At 45.6% G+C, this 19690-nt stretch overlaps 1 protein-coding gene across 2 annotated transcripts in view; it reads left to right on the top strand.

The window, feature by feature from the left end:
* LOC119466089 (homeobox-containing protein 1) overlaps positions 1–17197 on the top strand; it is a 36847-nt gene extending 19650 nt beyond the window's left edge. For both annotated transcript variants that reach the window (XM_037726581.2, XM_037726582.2), the window contains one exon: positions 3584–17197. In XM_037726581.2, coding sequence (XP_037582509.1) covers positions 3584–4080 — 497 coding nt within the window. In that variant the 3' untranslated portion in view covers positions 4081–17197. The remainder of the gene's footprint in view (positions 1–3583) is intronic.
* The last annotated feature ends 2493 nt before the right edge of the window (positions 17198–19690 follow it).

Below are 19690 nucleotides of genomic sequence, written 5' to 3'. Positions count from 1 at the left end.
AATCTTCAACCCTACTCTTAGACTTCCTTGGCTGAGGTCCTCAATCATTTGTTGCAAGTTATCACCAGCATTGCTGAACAGGACTGTGTCATCTGCAAACCGCAGGTTGCAGAGATATTCACCGTTGATCCTCACTCCTAATCCTTTCCAGTCTAATATACCATGAACACTTATAAGCATGCAGTGAATAGCATTGGAGAGATTGTGTCTCATTGCCTGACGCCTTGCTTGATGTGCCAGCTGGCACAAAAAAAAATTGAGTAGGAGGGTTTGGACTGTGGTATCACCCACCCGCCACCTCCAGTGCAAGGGGGAAAAAAAAAAAATCCAACAGTTCGAGTGGCTGAACACTTTGACGGGTGACAAACCTCAATGCCATAAAGGCTGACTGCATCTCGCATTCTGTCACCAAAGTGTTCAGAACGAAAATCAGCGGCCTCTTTAATTACGCATGTCCTGGATTCATTGTTGAAGTGGCCATGACGCCAAATTATTTAACTTCAGTTATGCATTGCTTGTTATACCGTTGCGTGTCACAGCAAGCAGGCGAAACTTGACCGCATTTGGTGCAGTAGAAGACTTGTATTTGAAATTTTCTTTATAACGCAGTTCCACTCTACAGCAGTCTGACAACGCTAATTGGTGATGAACTGAAATGGCACCTCCAGCAACGGCTCCCTCGGAGTAACGTAAACCATTCTTGAAGGCTGTGCTTTTGGGTTCTGCAAGCATCATAAGCTATTGCAGGAACCGTAAACGCGTCATGGTTGCCATGAGTCATTTTATTTTTGCATAGGCATCGTGGCGGTCAGCCCAAGGTAGTTGCTGCAGGCGTGAAACATGAATCGCACAAGTGAAAGAATAGCACACACAATTCAGTGATAACGCCCCTGCTGCACTGTTGGATGCCAGAGCCTGCAAAGGTAGACGTCTGCGGTTGTTTCGCAATGTTTCAGAATAGATGACACAACAGTGGCCTTGGACTTCCTTACGTCACGCACTTCACGCCAAAATTGTGGCCAATGTCAATGGGAAGGGCTTAGAGGCAGTGATATCAGTTTGAAATTTCGGTTTAATATGTGTGCTGAGAGCCCAGTTATTTTCGTGTATAATCACATTGGCCCCTCCACTCATATTTACAGTGATAAACGAGAATAGTTTGACGACCGTTTCTTGGCCCGTTTATATAAATGGTTTCTTTAGCTGAACATGTGCAGCAAGCTCTGCTGCGAGCGGTGGGGTGCGCTATTTTTACGGTGAAGTGTTCTGTATAAGAAGAGACTTTAAAGGTTCCATATGCTTCATTATGAAGGCGTTTGTATGTGTACTAAACACAGCTTGCGGAGCGTTATCCAGTGTCACTCACGACCATGTATGTGACTCATACCCACAATTAGTGCTTTCGAATGAAGGGGTTGGTGGAAAAGCATCCAGTCGTGTGCCCGGCACAATTGTCAGTACAAAGCAAAGCTCCAGAAACAATTTTGCCTCGTGTGCATTCAGTGGTCACAACTTTTGCTGTTACTTTTCTTCTTCAACTCGGTTTAGCCCTGTGGCAATGCAAATCGCATTTGCGTGTGAATTTCACCTTCAGGTTGGCCTTTGCTACAATGGAAATTTGCTTTTCTAAGGTAGTACTTATTTTTTTACAGTGGCTTCACGGCAATGCGCTGAGCAGTGCAGTGAAGTGGCCTTAAAGGAGTATTGACATGTGTAATGAGTAGCAGCTTAAAGCTGACGACCAGGCGAGTTGGAGCGAGTAGCGAAACGCTGGTATACTTAGATTCAGGAGCACGGTAAAGAACCCTAGGTGGGTAAAAATTAATCTGGAGTCCCCCACTACGGCATGCCTCATAATCAGAATTGTGGTTTTGTCACGTGAAACACCAAAATTTAAATTTAATTTTGAACATGAAAATGTCGTGATGTTCTGCTGGCACGCGAGCACCTTCTTTAAGGGAGTTATTTAATGCGTAAATAACAAGCACATTAGTGCACAAAAAATTGAGAAGATGCACAGCAGCTAACTTAAGAGTTTACTGTACCTACATTTAAGATTATATATGCAATTAATTAAGAAAATTGCCTGTGTACAGCTGATTCCCTGAAACCTAGCACTATCAGCCGGCTTTTTTTTTAAACCATCAGCAAAGTCAAGATACACTCTTTCATTGTTGTCAAATGAAGGTTGGCTGACACCATTTTGGCCTGATAAGATCCTTTCTGCTTCTGTGATCGTGTGTCAGCTGACAAAGGTGTCGTTATAGTACAACAAACTTTTCAAAAAAAGAGGTATGCATCCACGCAGTTGGCAGTCTCAATCATAAAATAAAAGTTGGAAGTTGGAGCCTGTTTGTCCTCTTAGCTTTGTTCTCTGGGTCTTATTTTTATGTGCTGAAGTGATTGCTTTTTATTACACATTATCAACCGTAGAGATTTCTAGCAGATCCTCTCACCAGGGGTTGCTGTTGCGATAGTAGCGTTTTGTATGGCACGTGCCTCACTGCCCTTGTATTCAAGGGCCCTGGTGAGACAGTAATGATTCTGGTATATTAATGTCACCACTACATTACGTATCTTTTATATTCATAGCAGACCTCACTAGTCATTGTGATCATTTTAATACAGTAGGCTTCCGTTAATTCAACTCCGGTTAATTCAATATGTATTTTCGGTTAATTTGATCCTGACCGAAGGTCGCGGCCCTTGATCGTACATTTGTATTGGCCCAAACTTCCGTTATTTCAATCTCAAAATTGGCCTTGGCTAAATAATTCGAACTTGACTTGTCTGTTTCACCACAATACAGCATGTTATGCTGTGAAGCATACCTAATTTATTGCGGTAAGGCATATTCAAGAATGGAAAGGGGCTGCAGTCACGGGACATGGTACATGTTTCGTAATTGTACAGGCACACACGCATCATCTCCTGTCATAGTACGAGCACCTAGATGCTAATAAGCATACTGGTAGTCATTCAGAACTGTTTCTGACATTGCTGTGGTGGTTTGAGCCCTTGTTTCGCCTGCCATGCGTGTCTCGTATAGGAGACCGTTAACGGGGCCTAGTACGTGTTCCTTAATTATACGCGTGTGCACGCACCGTGCACCTTAAGGCGGAGAAAAACCATCTCTGTTTTGGGAAAGCTAGCGGAAAGGGAGGCGGTAAGATGAAAAAAGTTGAGGGGACAGTTGAAGCCACCAAAAGAGCGGGGGTCTTTCTAAAACTCTGAAGGCCTGTCGGTGAACTTATCAGGTATCTCGGTGCTCACACTGTGACCGGACACAGCGCATTTGTGTCTGCAATTTAAGGAACAGGTGCCATGTCACGTAACAATGATTCCTTTTCCTGCTTGGCATGCTTAACCGCATAACATGGCTCTATTGTGGTGAAGTAAACTTTAAATTTAAATACTGGCAAGTGTCTCAACACCGAGTTTCGGCGTTCTTCTTGCCATTTGCGTCATTAAACCTCACACATCATCATCATCAAGTGGTTGCTCTGTGTGAAACAATTATCTCTGCTTCGCACACTTCTGGTGGTGTGAGCTTGCCGAAACTGACCCTCCGTTTTTCCTGCAGCTGACACTTTTACCCAGTCACCACCGAACTATGGCAATACCGTGAGCAACGTGGGGGGCCGCTTGCTGTGGAGCTCGGACATGTCCACACAGCCACACCACCAGGCGCACCACCCGCACCACCACCACCACAACGGCGGGATGCAGACGACAATCAAGGAGGAGCCGCTGGACTTCGAGACGGCCACAGCCGGCTCGTACGACCGCGAGGTGCTTCCCGACAGTGGGATGTCGTGGAGCGCGGACCTCGAGAGCGCCGTCACGCACGTGCCCGCGCCGTACCAGCCGGTGCCTCCACCGCCCCCGATGGGGCTCGGGCAGGACGGCGTGCGGCACAGGATGCACGGAATGGACAGTCCGGTGCCCGGCATGGTCCATGGCGGTGATGGATCCGCGATGCAGCCACCGCCGCCACACTCGATGCACCAGCCGGTCAAGCAGGAAGGTAGCGACGTGTGGCCTCTTGACAACAGAATCCTCTCGGCGGGGTGGAGATAGCTTGGTGGGACGGGCTCGCTTCTTTTCTATGATGTGGCCTTGGCGTCACCTTTTCAGCTATTGCATTGAGTTCTTGCGAGCATCACACTTGTCAGTTTGAAATGTGAGTACTTAGCAGGCTGGCTGAAGTGCCTAACTTGCTTCAAAGAAAAGGAAAGAATTTCCACCAGAAAAAAAAAAAAAAACTATTCGGGCATTGCCACCATACACAATAGGACGTGGATCACAGTCAACACAAAGCAGTTAGCTCTACTGCCTTAAGACTACTTAGCGATCTGGCTTAATTAAGTGCATAGTTTTTTCACCAGGGGGGGTAGGGCTTTTTTTAAACATTGCCATCATACAAAATAAGATATCAATGATGTCGACGTAGTAAGGCAGGTAACTAGCCTGTGCAACCTTGCATCAGTAGGATCTCGCAGCAATCTTTGAAGTTGTGGCTATTTCTGACAAGGTCCAACACGTACTAGCTGCCCTGCGGAGCATTTCTGCTTCAAATACTTTATGTGGCCGGCTGTGCCGATCTGCTTCTGCCAACCTGAAATGGTGCAGATGCTGCTGGTATGCTTTTGCAGCTCGTGGTTTCTTTTCTGTGCTCACAGAGTTGTGTTAGCAGCGTTGCTCGTGCAATGTGGCTATGATTTTCTAGCATGCACTTCCCCTCAGTCCAGGCAGCTGAAAATATTTTGCCAAGCAACATACCTCAAATGCTCACCGTTGTACACAGCTTCACTATAATCTCATAATATAACTGGAACACTTGTGTGTGCAGGGCACTTCTGCAGCACTTTGTGTGAACTTTTGACCATCTCGTGACTAAGTGTTCACAGCATAGTGCAAATTGTTCATCTGCTTTGTCCAGCTTAGGTGAACGTTTGCCTGCTCGGTGCAAGGAGCTTTTGTGGCTGTAACATGCCACACAAGCAGCGTTCCTGTCTCTCTTTTTACTGATGCACCTACAACGCTCTCACCAAGCATGATGAAACTTGTCACTTCTGTCATCCTGATGAAACTTGTCACTTCTTGGCACATCTATCTAGCTGTGCACCAAGGCACACCTCATGATTTCTCTTTTAACACATGTCCTGCTTGTACAAATGGTGTACAGTCGCACCCTCTCTCAGTTTATGCCCTGGCAGAGCAGGTGCAATGCGCAAAAAACCCTCAGAATTTGCATTTCCACAGATATGTGTCGAAATGCTTCTGCAGTGAAAAAGCTGGTAAAGCAGGTATAATACCACCTGGGAACTCATGTGACGCGCCCTTAGCTTAGTGCATGCTCAGGTAACAGTACACGAACCAGGGGCCATGTTGTAAATCGGTCATTTTCGGCGTGCCTAGAAAAGTGCCTAGAAAATTGACAAGTCAAGTACAGTAGAAGCTCGTTGATATGATCCCATTTTATAATTTTTTTCCTGCCCTAACGTTCGCGATCGAGAATGCTAAAAATGAACCAGTACAGTTACGCTTCTCTTTTACCGATTAATACGTTCCTGGAAAACACCATGATTTGGCACCGACGTTCAGGATATCAGCAGACTGCGATCGTATGATATGTTTTCCCTCCAAAATGCTTCGCCTGAAAGCTACTCACTCAAGCTGAATTCGAGGAGCATGAACGTTCGCTTGCTGACGTCCCAAAAACGACGTGTATTAAATCGGCCACCATATCTGCGTTACTACACTTTGCATTACATAGATGTCAACTACGGTTGAGTCTGCCAAATTGTTCAATGGCTTTGGATCATACATTTTTCCCAGTTAGTGCGCTTTTTCGTTTTGGTGAAAAACATGAACAAGGTTCTACTGTGTTTGGCCCGAACTCATTATTGTCTCGCCCCTGACCATTACATCATACCCGTTCCTTTCTACACCAACACATGCATTTTCTGCGCATTAAATCATCTGTGCATCCATCCATCTGCATCCGTCTGTCCGCACCCATTCGTCTGCATTCATTTGTCTGCACCCATCTATATGAACCTGCCTGTGTACACCCATCTGTCTTCACCCATGGAGGAAAGAAACAAAATAGGAGAGGCTCTGACGTCCAATTTTTCGAAGCCAGATATGGATGCTCTTCCGCCTTGGTGGGCCACTTCCCTCCTCTTTTTACTCATTTTGTCACGCCCTCTCCCACGGCATGCTTTGCAGTCGAGCTTATGTTGCTGGGATTGCAGAGAGCATTGTCAAAGTAAAAGTACCGCAAACGTGCACAGGCGTCCTAACGGTTTTTGACGACGGCCACATTCGCTCACCAGACTATAGGGGACCAAGGCGCGGTTGCTATGACAACATTGCTGTTTGGACCACCAACACCAGCGCTCTTTCGCAAAAAAAAAAGGCACGCGACTTCCACCAGACTTTTCCCAACGCAAGCCGGGCTGGCTGGGGCCTCTCCTGTTTTTCTTATTCCACGGTCAGCACCCGTCCGTCTCCGCCTGTCCATCTACACCCATCTGTTAGCACCCATATATCCGCACAGTGAACTTAAGAATGCGCACTCTCCGACGGTGGGCGCTATTGCTCAAAAGGCTGTCTGCTGCATGAATTGCGCATGTAAGTGGCAATGTTGTTGCATCAGCTTACCACACTTGTCTCCGGAGTACTACATAAGTGTCTCAGCCATGAGCCCCATCAAAAGAAATATCCTGTTGTTCCTGGGGCACGGGACAGCATTACGGTATTTGCTGTTCGGCAGACGCATTGTGGCTGCCCATTACTGCACTGCAACGCCGTTGGGAAAGTCGCAGTGTCGCAAGTTCTTTAACATGGTCCACACTGCCAATGTCTTCTTGAAGCGTGAGGACCCTGCTCTTAAAACGGTTTTTATATATAAATAAACTTTGATGAAACTTGCACTTTTTTTTATCATAACGTTAATTGCGGTGACTTCATTCTTGGAGGAGCGTTATCTGCGGTTCTGTTACTACTACTGATACTGCTGCAGTTATTTTGCTGCTTGAAAGATGAACACTTGTAAAGTTCTAGAAGACAAAGATGTTCATTGCTATTAATACAAACTTTTGTTATACCAGACGCCTTATCTGAATCGCCCGAATGAAGTATTGCTTCCAAAAATTTCTAGGTCTGGAACATCCACTTTTTTTACCTCATTTTTTTCACTTGCGTTAACTCGCCTCTGAATGAACTAAGTGAAACACTTAACACCGAGCTATATATTACACATGAAAAAATAAACAACACATTTGATTTTCCCTGATGTACAAGACTGGATGCCAAGCCAGGCGCTGAGGCTAGTATTTCAATCTGAAATAAAGACTCCCCACAATGCCACCACTCATTTCTTTTCTGTCAAGATACATAAAGAGTGCAAGTTTAATCAGTTCATGCTCACAAATGTTCAAAAAATGAAATGTTTTAAGAGTACGGTCCTCCCTTAATATAAGGTGAACACTGTGGTGCTTGTAAGGAACCTGCCTTCAGTCAGCCTGCTTTGTCACATTCTGTGTCGCTGCACAGCGCCCATTTATCAAGCCAGAACCGAATAGGATTGTGGGAAAACAAGTTAGAATGTCTGTTCCATTTTTGCCCGAATGCGCGATGTTCACGTGATTCCTCCACAGATCCCTAGTTTTGGGGCTTAAGTTCATTTAGTGTCCAGTTATGTCATGATCACTCTTCGCAGTGGTAAAGTAACTGAGCAAGCGCAAGAAGTGTTATAAGTTCATTCCTTCTTGTTTGCGTTTCGTTCTGGCCTGATAGTACCAACGGGGGATGATGGTATAAGGGACTGTGGAACACAGTTAGCAGCCACAGGTACAGCAGACTCACCATAGTTCAAACTTGGATCATTCGGAAATCAAGGCAATTCTACCAAGTCTAAAGTCTTCGGTCTGGCTTGATCGCTACATTTTCAGTGCATTTTGAAGCCGCTCAATTCAAATGCATCCAACCAGGATTTCAATAGATTCAACTGGTAGGGGCAGAGGCATGCGTCGGAAAACGGCCGACGAGGGAACGTTCACGAGGCTTGAATGGCCAGAAACGTGCCCGCATTTGGTGTTTTGGGGTCACTGTATTTTGTGATGGGCATGCCTTTATGAAATGGCATCGTCGACCTGGAGCCGTATTCTTGATGGATCACTTTCGGACACGTCACAACCAGCATGAGGTGATTGGCTCGAGCCAACGGGCAGCACGTCCATCTCTTTGCTGAGACGTAGTGCTGGTTGTAAATTTCACAGAGAAGTCAAACGGTTCCCAAAAGTGATATACTGAGAATACGGGTTGTGGTTGTCTGCGAACGGAATCATGTTGTGTGTATGTCTATTCGTACACCTGTTCTGGCTGTATACATGTTTGTGCGCAGCCATGTGTCTAATTGGACTGGTTATGGCCCGTGATTGTGTTTTTGGTGGTACTTTATTCAATTTTGGGTGCTCCAAGCTACTACTAATTCAGACAAAAAATATGTTGTTCTTACAAGTTAATCGACGTGAGTCAACGGTATAAATACATGTAATGTTGTTGTTGTTTTTTTTTTACTTTTTTTTTTCCTCGACATCCATCCAGTTGTGTGCTTTAACGGTGCACTCGTTTTGTCGTGCAGTTGAAGGCGTTGGGTTTGAGCCTGCAATCCCGGCATCGCTTTTTTAACGAGCCGGGAATCTGCAGTGGCAACTTGTGATCTTGTACAGCCTGCCCCCGCAGGCATTCCTCGCTATTTGATGATTGTGATCACTCTGTGTTTTCAGACTGTGGTCGTAGCAGTCGCGCCATACCGTACTGCCGTGATAAACGCCGGTTTGCGTTTGCCACTTGGCTGAAGCGCACGCCTATGTTCACTGACCAGAAGACTAGTTGACGGCTACGACCACAGTCAGAAACATGGCCCTACGGTGCTGGGCTCGTATTCTGACTGGTTGCTGTTGAGACTGTCCCTTGACTGCCAGTGCTCATTGGCCGAAGCAGCAGAAGTTGTAGGGCCGGTTTGACTGTGGCGAAAAGCCCGACCGTGGTGGCAGACAGTTGCAGTCTGCTAAAGCTTATGCAGGGCAACCTCGTGTTTCGGTGACTGAAAACAATGTCGGGTTCAGCCTTGCAATGACTCCTGTTTACAATCAAAATCAATTACGGCCACTGCTGGTACAAAAACTGCAGTCACTTCTTGTCATGGTGCTGCATTTAGTTACGAGCATCAAAAATTATGTTGAGGGAATGAGAAAGGAATATTTCACCTTCTGGTGTAATTGTGGAAGGCCTATACTGCCATTGAAAATCACCACGCAAGATGTTAAGCTACGCATGTCGAGAGGCAGTGATGGGTGCGTGCCCTCCTCTTCATGAGAGCGCCACTAGACATGTCAGGATCATTAATCAGCCGTTCGCCAATGCTTCGCGTCACAATGGAACCGGTCTGCATCGCTTCTGCTTCGATTTCGGTTTCTCGTGTGGCCAGGAGACAGGCCCGGCAGTTATCAGAGTCAAAGTATGGGCCTTGGTGTACAGAATGTTGCGTTGCTCAGCGAGGCAGGCGTTGACTGCTCGCTCAGATGAAATACTGGCTCGCTTCTCTTGTTTTTCGCAGACGTGCTATTTGGTGGTGGGTTTTGTTTACTGGGCCACTTTTTGGTGCAGTGCCTGTTTTTAAGCGTGAAATGCTTTCAGCTCCCGTTGTCGGTGACCTTCAAGTGACCTCGAGCCAAAAGCCAGAGCCATTATCTGGGCATTCAAGCGAGAACATCTGGCCATCGTTGCGAGAACAAAACGAGGTCATCCGGGCAACTAGTCAAAAGTTAAGAAAATGCGGTCTCTGGCCCGCAACCCTTTGTACAGGACTGCATTACATATGCTAGTTACTTCCCAAACAAGTTACAAAAAATATTGCTTCCGATTTCTTTCCTAATGTTTGTTCACAATGTCACTCAAGCTGTAACTTCTAGTACGATTAAGTTTTATTTGTCATTTCCAATAACGACGTTCAAAAGGCAGATACAGGGCACCATACACTTGACGGTCATCTTTTGGCACTGAGATAGGGTTGCCTGTGCTCTGTTGAATGCCAGCAGTCCATGACAAGAAGAAAAAGTAGTTACAGATGCTGGGCACGCTGCACTGTTGGAAGAAGAAAAGCAGTTGAAGGCAGCGGCACCACAGGCAGCAAAAGATGCCATATGGTAACCATTTCATGCTTACATCTACTCTCGATTGCGGGAGAGAGTGTTTTTTTTTTTTTTTTTTTGTTCCAGAGTTAGAACAATAACGAGCAGCGTAACTTGATAACAGACTCGTGATTTGATAGGTTAGGCATAGAAGACGCGTATGCAAATGGAACAAAAAGGACCACATAAACGCCGTCTGCAGTGAGGTCTTCCTCACTGACACTTTATCTGGGACTCTCGACGACTGCTGTGTTACAAGCTAAACACATGTGAGCTATGATAGTTACAATTTCTTCAAAATTATTCGAAATATATCATTGCATGAGCTGAGATATCAACCGATGCATAGGATCCTTTGTTGCACACAGTGCAGTCGCGCCATCTGTTTAAAGGCATGCGAATCAGGAATCGAAAGTGAGCAAGAAATAGGAAAATAAAAGTGTTTAACATGCGATTTTTGTATTGAAAGAGAGGAGAGCAAGGCAGGCAAATTTTGTAAGAGGTTGTCTCGGAATTGGCCATCAGAGAATCCACCAAATTATGGTGATGTGGGGGCACTGCCATCGCCGACTTCATTTATCTGTGCCTTAGTGACGGCTTCTCCGTTACGCATGGTCGCATGGCCGTGAGCGGTGAATGGAAAACAACCACACCACTCTCATGTGGGAGCATATACAGTAACTTTAGCCAGGAAGAGTGAAAGTACTGTACACTTCATAAATTCTACGATTGGCATTTCATTGTCCAAGCAACAACCACTCTTGTTGGAAAATAGATATTTTTGGTACTATGTCACAACGTATGGTTTATACTTGCAATTACTTTTGGACGAAACAGACAAGTATTGCACCAGAACAGGGCACTGAACAAGAGCGACCACCAAGCACTGTTTCTGTGCAAAAACTGGTTGCATGAGCGAGTAAAGGGAGTTAATTTCGTGGGAGTCCTTCTACATCTGCCTCTCCAAACAACGCAACATTCGGTACGATGAGAAGCTTCACGTTGTTGTACAGCAGCCTCGGCTGACGTGTGTGAAAGGAGGTATCCAAATGGATAGTGGCCTTGGGTTGTGATAAGAAATGTGTGTGGACCTGTGTGTATGAAATGATGATATCCAAACGGATAGTGGCCTTGGGTTGTGATGAGAGCAGTGTGTGGACGTGTGCGTTTGTGTGTGTGCGTGAAAGATATCCAAATGGATAGGGGCCTTGGCTCTGTGGTGAGAACAGTATGTGGAATTGTGTGCTTGTGTGTGCGTGCAAGATATCCTTATGGATAGAGGCCTTGGAATCCGGTGAGACCAGCGTATGGACATGTGCATTTGTGTGAGTGAAGAAAAAAAAAAAAAAAGGATATCCGAACTCCTTTCAAAAGGGGCCTTGCTGCTGTGATGAAGCGCGAGCATGTGGATGCGTTATGTCTGTGTGTGCGTCAAGAAGTTATCCAAAATGGATACTACAAGGGGCCTTGGGTTGTGAAGAGAATAATGTATGGCACAATGTGCATTTGTTCTATGCTTGTTGAGATTTAGCCAAAGGTGAAAAGCTGCCAAGTTACCGGTGCAAATAATTTTGGATGGACCTTTTTGTGGGAGTGGGGTGGGTCGCACAGTAGTGAGAGTGGGTTGGATATGGGGTTGTGCACTTGAATCTTCAACTCCGCTTTGACGGCCCTTGTATTCGGCTGCAGGATTCGTGTGCCCTTGCATTGTTCAGTGGTTGAGGAAGTAAGGATGAGCACTGCATTGTTCTTTTCATTAATGGCGTCTCGTTATGGTGGACTTCAGATAGAGACATGTATGAAAACGCGAAGGCAGAATAGGAAAAAATAGGCTTGGCCCACGACATTAGCCTCTTGGCTTGCAGTGTTCTGAAACATGAAGTGTTGCGGGGGCAGTTACATTTTGCGGAGAGGTCGGGCTGTGATCGAGGGTCTCATCTCGATCGGCTGCTTTCGGGGATTTCACCTTCAGGGCATGTTGATCGGCTAAGGCAGTGGATGTCCGGACGAAAGAAACAGCAGACATCTCACCTGCATTGTTTTCACATGTAGCGTAGATCCGGAGTGCGTTTAGGCGGGATGGCCATAACTTCAGTCAGGTGTTCCATTAGATGCTGTGTTGTCGCGCAGGGACCGAAAATGTCCCGGAAAGCGACTGATAGAGACACTGGGGTTAATTCTCATGCCATGCTCGGCACATGCCGTTTCCATTCGTCATGGTCGGGCCGACCAGTCTCGGCACATCGTACATCCATTGTCGTGCCGGTGTTTTTGCTCACTCATTAGGAGGGGTGCTGGGCCATCTTCTTCTCAGCAGTTGTGTGTTAGATGCACGCCTGCTCAAAGGCTGGCGATGTCGACGATGCTCATCGTCAGAGATCACATCGGCATCCTCTGATTTGTAGCTAGCCATGGCAGAATGGCACCTCTGCAGTATTCTGTCTTTTAACAGCTGTTTGTGATGTCTCCTGTTGGAATTTGGTGCTTAACTCGATTCATTTCGCAACAAGCGCATACTTAAAGCATTGCTCTGCAAGCTGTCGCACAGAATTTTAATCTCTACAATTGCTCTCCTACACTCCCTACCTTGGATTGATATCGGTGGCTTGTAGTTGCTTGAAAGCCACTGTTTGACAACATTTGCAGTCACTAGCTGCAAATGCTTTAGCTGCTCCAGTATATGTTGGTGCACTTTGTGGATGCCCTTCCAGCTGTTGTTCTTGCTACTGCTGGTGTATCGGGCTTATTCCGGCCAGCCGGGATTTGTGGCTGTTTTCTATTTTGAAGCCGGTACAGTTCGGTTTGGCCACAGCAGCAATACAGGGACCGGTAACCTGCCACAGCAGGAAACATCAAAGATTAATTTAGTGATTGATTATTGTGTAGCTCCACCTTTTTTTTTTACCCACGTTTTTGTTTACGAAACCTGAAGTTGTTATTGAAGGTGGAAGGGTGGCATGTTTTGTTATCGTTTTGTGTGCTTGCACGACTAATCAAACAGTTCAGATCTGCTCATGACAGTTTTTACCTTGTCGCCGTTTTGTTCCCGTGCAATTTAGTGAAGGTTTTTTTGTCGCAGTACAAAACTTAGACTCTCTGAGCCACATTCTACCCCCCCCCCCCCCCCTTGTTTTTTTTTTTTTTTTGTAATAGATGAGTGGGATTGTGTTCTCTGTTTTATTGATTTTTAGCACACAAATGCAGCTTACAATTATTATGTACATTTGTGTATGAAACTGTAAATAAGCTTTGCCATGCTCACTTCTGATGGGTGTTTAAAACATGAGATATCGACTTTGGCAATCTGTGACATCAATGTTTGCCACGTGTTGTTATGTCTGTTCGAGCTTCATTGTGCACTCACAATCAAGAATACAGCATGCTGGTGAATACCGTTGGACGTGTGGCCTATATTCGTGGGAACACTTTGGTGTGTTAATTCGTCACTGCACAGGACTGTTACCTACTAACTCGGCACTGTGTCGAACCTTGCATTGCAGTCACCATGCTGCTGTGTTTCTCTTTTAAGCGATACTAAAGGCGAACGCTACTTGAAGGTAAGGTGATAGATGAGTGCGCTTAAATGTGCAAACTGGCATTCTTACGACCTTTTGAGGAAATGGTGTAAACGTAGAACTAGCAGTTCCACCATTGTTGCAAATGTGCAAAACAAGCTTCTGTTGACGGCTGGTGTCCTGCTTGCTTATAACAGGAAAATAGTAAACAATCATTGGTAATGGTCCCGCTTATAACAGGAAAATAGTAAACAATCATACAGCGTTAGCTTCTTGCGTTAACGTATGCAGTGGACGAAATACCAGAACACCAAGAAGATAGAAAGTGTGGCAGCACTGGTAATGTCATCTTGTGGTGCAGGCAACAACTAGAGCAACTATGTTCTACACATCTGCTCGTGCAAACACATTGGCAGCAACCTTCGCGTATGCTGGATTTCTTTTTCTTTCTGCCTCTTCTGCCAGAATAATGACGCACATAAAAGAAAGTTTGTAAGGCATTGTAGTTTAAGAAAGCGTGACAAGATGACGCTGCCAGCGCTGCTGCTGGTGTAGACGCCTGCAGTATTCTGGTACACTGTAAACTGTACTTCGTTTAACAACAGGCTAAAACTCTTAAATAATAAAATCATTGATCGCATTTGAACCTGAAAGAAGATGCGCTTTGGTCGGTCTTATTGGATTTTCTGCAGATCAACTTGCTGATGGTACCTGTTCAAACTTCTCTTTCGGTGCTCTTTGCCATAGTGTGATGACCTCTGTGTTTAGGCCTATGTCTCGAAGCCTTGCCGTAGCATCCTGCAGAGCGCAACCTATGGAATGGCCGTTGCAGTGGCGAGGAACAAACAGTGGGATATTTTGAGGACTAATGTATCACTCTAGCTAGACAATTTTTGGTTTTAGTGTCTCTTTAAGCACAGTAGTGCACCAGGTACGACTGACCAATGATCGGAGTGGCTCATGTTTGTTCATCTAATCAGTGTTAACATTGCTTAGTGAGGCAGGTATAAGTGGCTCTCCTGATGAAACTGCTTGCCCATTTGCACTGGGGTTTTGCGTGGAGAAATAGTTCCTGCAGTCTTTGTTTACACCTTGTTTTGGTGCAGTATTCACTAGTTAAGTCCACAACGGGTCTGAAGTAAGTGCCGTCTGCAGTGATTGCAAATAAAAAAAGAAAGATTTTCTCAGTAAAAGCGCCCCCTGTTGGCAGGAGGGCACGTTACATTTTTGATCTCACAGAAACAGATGACGCAAACTTCTGATTCGATATGGAGGGAGAAGGAATGTCCTGCACCTAAACTAGAAAATAACACAAAATGCACCATCGCATACTGCCTGTGTGTTAAATTGGAGCACTATCAAACCAGTGGTTCATTTTGCGTGTGATTCTCAAGTGATGGAGCGCAGCACTCTGTAGCTTTGATTGTGACCACCTGTGCCATTAGCAGCACATTGTAGCCAGTGAACTGAAAGCACAGCAGAATAACCTGCCTTATTAAGCAAGCACAACCGCGCAAAAGCTACTGCTGACCAACCATTGGAATCGTGCACAGCTGCTGGTCCATCGCTCTGACTGTAACTGTCGGTGCGGTTCGCAGCACACTGTAGGCACCGAACTTAAAGCAAAGAAGACAACTAGTCTGGATAAAAAATGGCACAGCTATTACTTTGGTGGCGTCTGTACTCGACTACTCGCTAGCGCCGCCTGTTTGGCATTCACAATGGTGCAGTGGCAAGTCCACGTGTGGTAGCCACCAACGCTTAGAATGACGAGCTTTCACTAATTGCAGGCACGGAGTTGTTGCATGATTGGCAATCTGTGCACAGTGGCGAGTTGGTGGTGTCATATTTGCACGGCCGCTCGATGGAAAAAAGAGGGGTGCGGCCTGCCAAGTTGTGTTAGGCCATACTTGCATTAGCAACCACTGTCAGTCACCTCTGAGAGTGCGACCAGTAAGGGTTGGCTAAAAACAATTGGCGGTTGCAGCAGCGTCTGCTTTAGAAGAGCGGGCAAGCGGCATCTGCTGTAAGCGGATGCTTATGTTGCATTTGCTTTAGCGTAATATGTTGGACGAATGCATTAAAACGTCTACTTCATGCATCTGCTTCATTGTGTGCAAGCATCACCACAGCTATTTGAAGAATGCACTTTATAGAGCTCTGGGTCTACCCTGTTGACACGTGGTCACTGTAGCTACCTGCGACGTGCTCATGCCGTGGGGTGTGTTTCACCCACGGCAGGGGACGCTACGTCAATAACATGTTGGAGGTACGCTTTACTTGATTGATGCCCAAATTATCGCAACTGGCTTTGAGCAAATACGCCGTTTGCATTAGGTGATTTTAAATTTCCCACGCTTGGTCATCAAAGCTTGCCCCGGCTAGTTGGCAAGACATGCTTGCACTCTCTGCAGTTGATGCGGCACACCGCACTGTGTTCTTTTCCATCGGGTGGCCATTTTTGTGCTTGGTTCAAAGCCTGTTACTTGCAGGCTGTCAAACTCTTGACAGTAAACAGTGGTAAATGTTGGTTATTATCGTCGTCACCTGTTGTGCGTGTGTCTCCGGAAGAAAGCACTGACTCGCGACACGTCACCCCTATCTGTAGTCGACGTAACTACCTGCCCCTTTTCATATGGATGGTCTTAATCGGTGGAAGCTTACAAAACATGGTGCTGTGCAGGGCTGCGTGTGTTGACTTTCTGGGGTCCACGAGTTGTTGTCGTCGTAGTCGTACTACTCTCGTTCGTGTCGTTGGAGGAAACGTCAGAAATGTCCGAATTCATCCTTAAAAAAAAAAAGGGAAAAAAAAGGAAAGCGCACTTATGATTGTGATAAGCACGAGAAGTCAATGGTACAAGCGAGATTTGTTATGGTGGAACACGGCTAGCTCACCACTGGTTTTTTCCTGGGAGCCTGCCAGCTGGGACCTGTCGTTGATGGCACGTTTGGTATCCCTGTATAAAAGATCATTTTTTTACCGTAGCGTGTCGTATTTTTGCACCTTTTAAATATGATGAGTTGCGTTACCACGCATGTGATAAGATGTCGTTTCGAATTGTCTTGCTTTGAATGCTTCATTTAGAGGTGAGCTTTGGTATCCTTTCTTTGTTCTTTTGCCTTTTATCTTTCTTTCTTTCCTTTTCTAGCATCGTAAAGAATTGTTTCAAACTTTTGACGTGGTTCTCGTAATCGATATATGGGAGAAAGTACCACTGAATGTGTGTGTTCTTTAGCATTACTTTAGTTTCGCATCTTCTTTTTTTATACACAGTGTGTACAGTTCTAAGCGTTTTGTCTGAGCATTGCTTTTTTTTTTTCTCACTGTCACTACATACAGCACACTTCTCTTGTCACTGTACCTCACACTGCTCTTTTTTACTGTGTGGGTCAACCTGTCTGTGATTTCATTCTAGGCCAGTTATGAGACAATTCACTGAATGTATATTGCCGTATTAAAGATTTTTTTATCTGCGCCATCTTCCTTTTGATTCATTTGTCTCACGGCTAATCATTCTTAGCCTATTTAAGGTACACCACGGAACAACGGCTTCTTCCATGCGATCTCCACTGACACCCAAGTCGACTCAATCCTGGCATAAGTCAACTCCACTCTGTCTGCAAATTTGAGCTCATCACTTTATCACGCTATCTCCAACTGCATTTCTCTTTACTTGGCATCAAGTACAATATTCTTATAGAGAAGCGCTTATCTGTTCTACCGTTCACACGAACTTACCGACTCCATTTCTGAATCGCGGCTCGAATGTCAACTATTGAATTTGCTCTCTAATTGCACGTACCATTTTCGTTTTATCTCTCTATGCTACATTGGCCACTTCGTTTAATGCTGGCGGAATGCATTGCAATTAATAGCTTTAAAGAAGGAGATAAGCCTTAGCTGAATACTCTTGTAGTGTCACTGATGCGGAGGCTGTCGTCAGAATTACTAGCATTGACCTACCTGTTTTTTTGCTGTCTACAACATGTATGATCCAGATTGGGTGTATCGACCTTTATTAGTGCTGGCAGCATACAGAAAATGGATAAGGGGGACCGTCACTAGTGGCGGAGTAAACATTCAACTAGTAAACGCGGATTAAAGTTTGGCTATTAAGATGGAAAACCGAGTGAGTTGGAAGGCGTTGATGTTGAGGTTTGTGCAGCATTCACAGTTCCACTAAGGACAAGGAAAGTACGGGGGACAAGTGCTGTCCCGTGAATGTTGTGTGAACATCGCAACTTTTCAGGACATGAGGCCTACAAGCAGGGGTGTGCAAATAGTACTTTTCGAGACCTAATCGAATATGAGTCGAATATTGCCAGCATCGAATCAAATACTTTTCGAATAATGAACAGCAGGGGGGGTATTCTGTAGGAGTCCACCAAGTGGACTGTCCATTTCGGCTGTTGCTGATTGGCTGCAGCTGTATGAGCGAGAAGGAGACTGGCTGGGGGCACCTGTCTCCTCCTCACTCGTGCAGCTGCAGCCAATTAGCAGTGGCCGAAATGGACAGTCCACTTGGTGGACTCTTACAGAATACCCCCCCAGTTCTCATGATGAATACAAAGAGAGCTTCACAAGTTAGTACATTCACAGTGTTAGAAATTTTCTATCATTACGCTGCACGTTATAAAGCAGTGCTTATGAAAGCCACGAATGAAGCATTTGGAGCAAACAAGCAGTTTATTTGCATACTCCGGAGTTATTGATGAGTCCGAATGATGGTGGTATAGCTGTACAAGTCTGGCTTCCCGAGTGATGCATAGCGTACCCCACTACGTAACTTCTCGTTTTATGTCTACTATGGCCGCCAGGGTGAAATTTATCCCAAAGTTGGCGATTTGAACTATTTGAGAACTTTGCACAAAATATTCTTATTTGCTATTTAAGTATTCTATTCGAAGACCGAATGCAATAGCGCAGTGTTCAATTCTACAATTCGAAAGTTTTCAAATATTAGGTCACCCCTACCTACAATATAGCTGGTATTTGGGTCATTAATTGTGTAGTGTGGGAAACGGTGTTCACTTAACGGCTAATGCTTGGAGTGTTTGAGAGGGTGGTAATTTCACCTTTTAACCGATCTTTTCGCGGAACTACCTTCAGCGATGAAAACAAAGTGCAGAACGGACGTTGCATCGCGCACTTGGCGAAAATATGGTTAAAACTGGCGCACCTTTGAGCAAACTTCGCCGTTAATGTATTAATCACGTCCCAGTCCACTAGCCTCCTTTGTAGCATAGAGTTTCCAAATGAGCAGTTTGTGTGAAACTGTTTTGTAGAGCGTTGCTACGGTACAGGTTCAAAATTCTTGAACCAACGCCAGAGCTGAAGCATGTTTCCACCTGAAGTAAGCGTCGTCATTCCTGAAAAAAGAGAGAGAGAGAAATTAATTTCGTGGGAGTAATTGCGATGCGCATCACACGGCGCACTTTCGATCGCAATCGAGCCCAATGGGGATCGAACTTCTCGGTCGCGATTGGCTCCTTTGCTCAAGCTACGAGAGGGCCGAGCCAATCGTAGCTTAGACAAAGGAGCCAATCGCGGTCAAGATTTCCACCCGGATCGGACTCGATCGCGATTTAAAGTGGCCGTGTGACACCGCCATTATATGCGATAGCGATACGCATCATTCGCACTGTATCTGCAACGACATTACGACAATCACGTGACGTAAGCTCCATAATAGTCGAACTCGTGCAAACGTGAACGTCGAAGTTGGAGAGATCGCTCTTCGCGCCCTTAACGTACGTGCGGATCCTAACTTCCAGGTGCGTTCAACTGTGGATTTGGGCAGTCGCCGGGCAGAGCTGACATTCCGATAAATCATCACATCGCACGCGGCAATTCAAGAACCGCCCGTCGAAAACGCGTAACAAAAACGCAAACAGCAAACCACAAACGAAGCAGACACCACCCGCGCCAACCGAAACTGAAACTGGGCGGTCCAATAAGAAAGAAAGAAG

The sequence above is a fragment of the Dermacentor silvarum genome, chromosome 10, assembly GCF_013339745.2.
Source record: "Dermacentor silvarum isolate Dsil-2018 chromosome 10, BIME_Dsil_1.4, whole genome shotgun sequence".
Classification (NCBI taxonomy): Eukaryota; Metazoa; Arthropoda; class Arachnida; order Ixodida; family Ixodidae; genus Dermacentor; species Dermacentor silvarum.
Note: the sequence above shows the minus strand (reverse complement) of the source record. Positions and strands in the feature narration are given on the sequence as shown.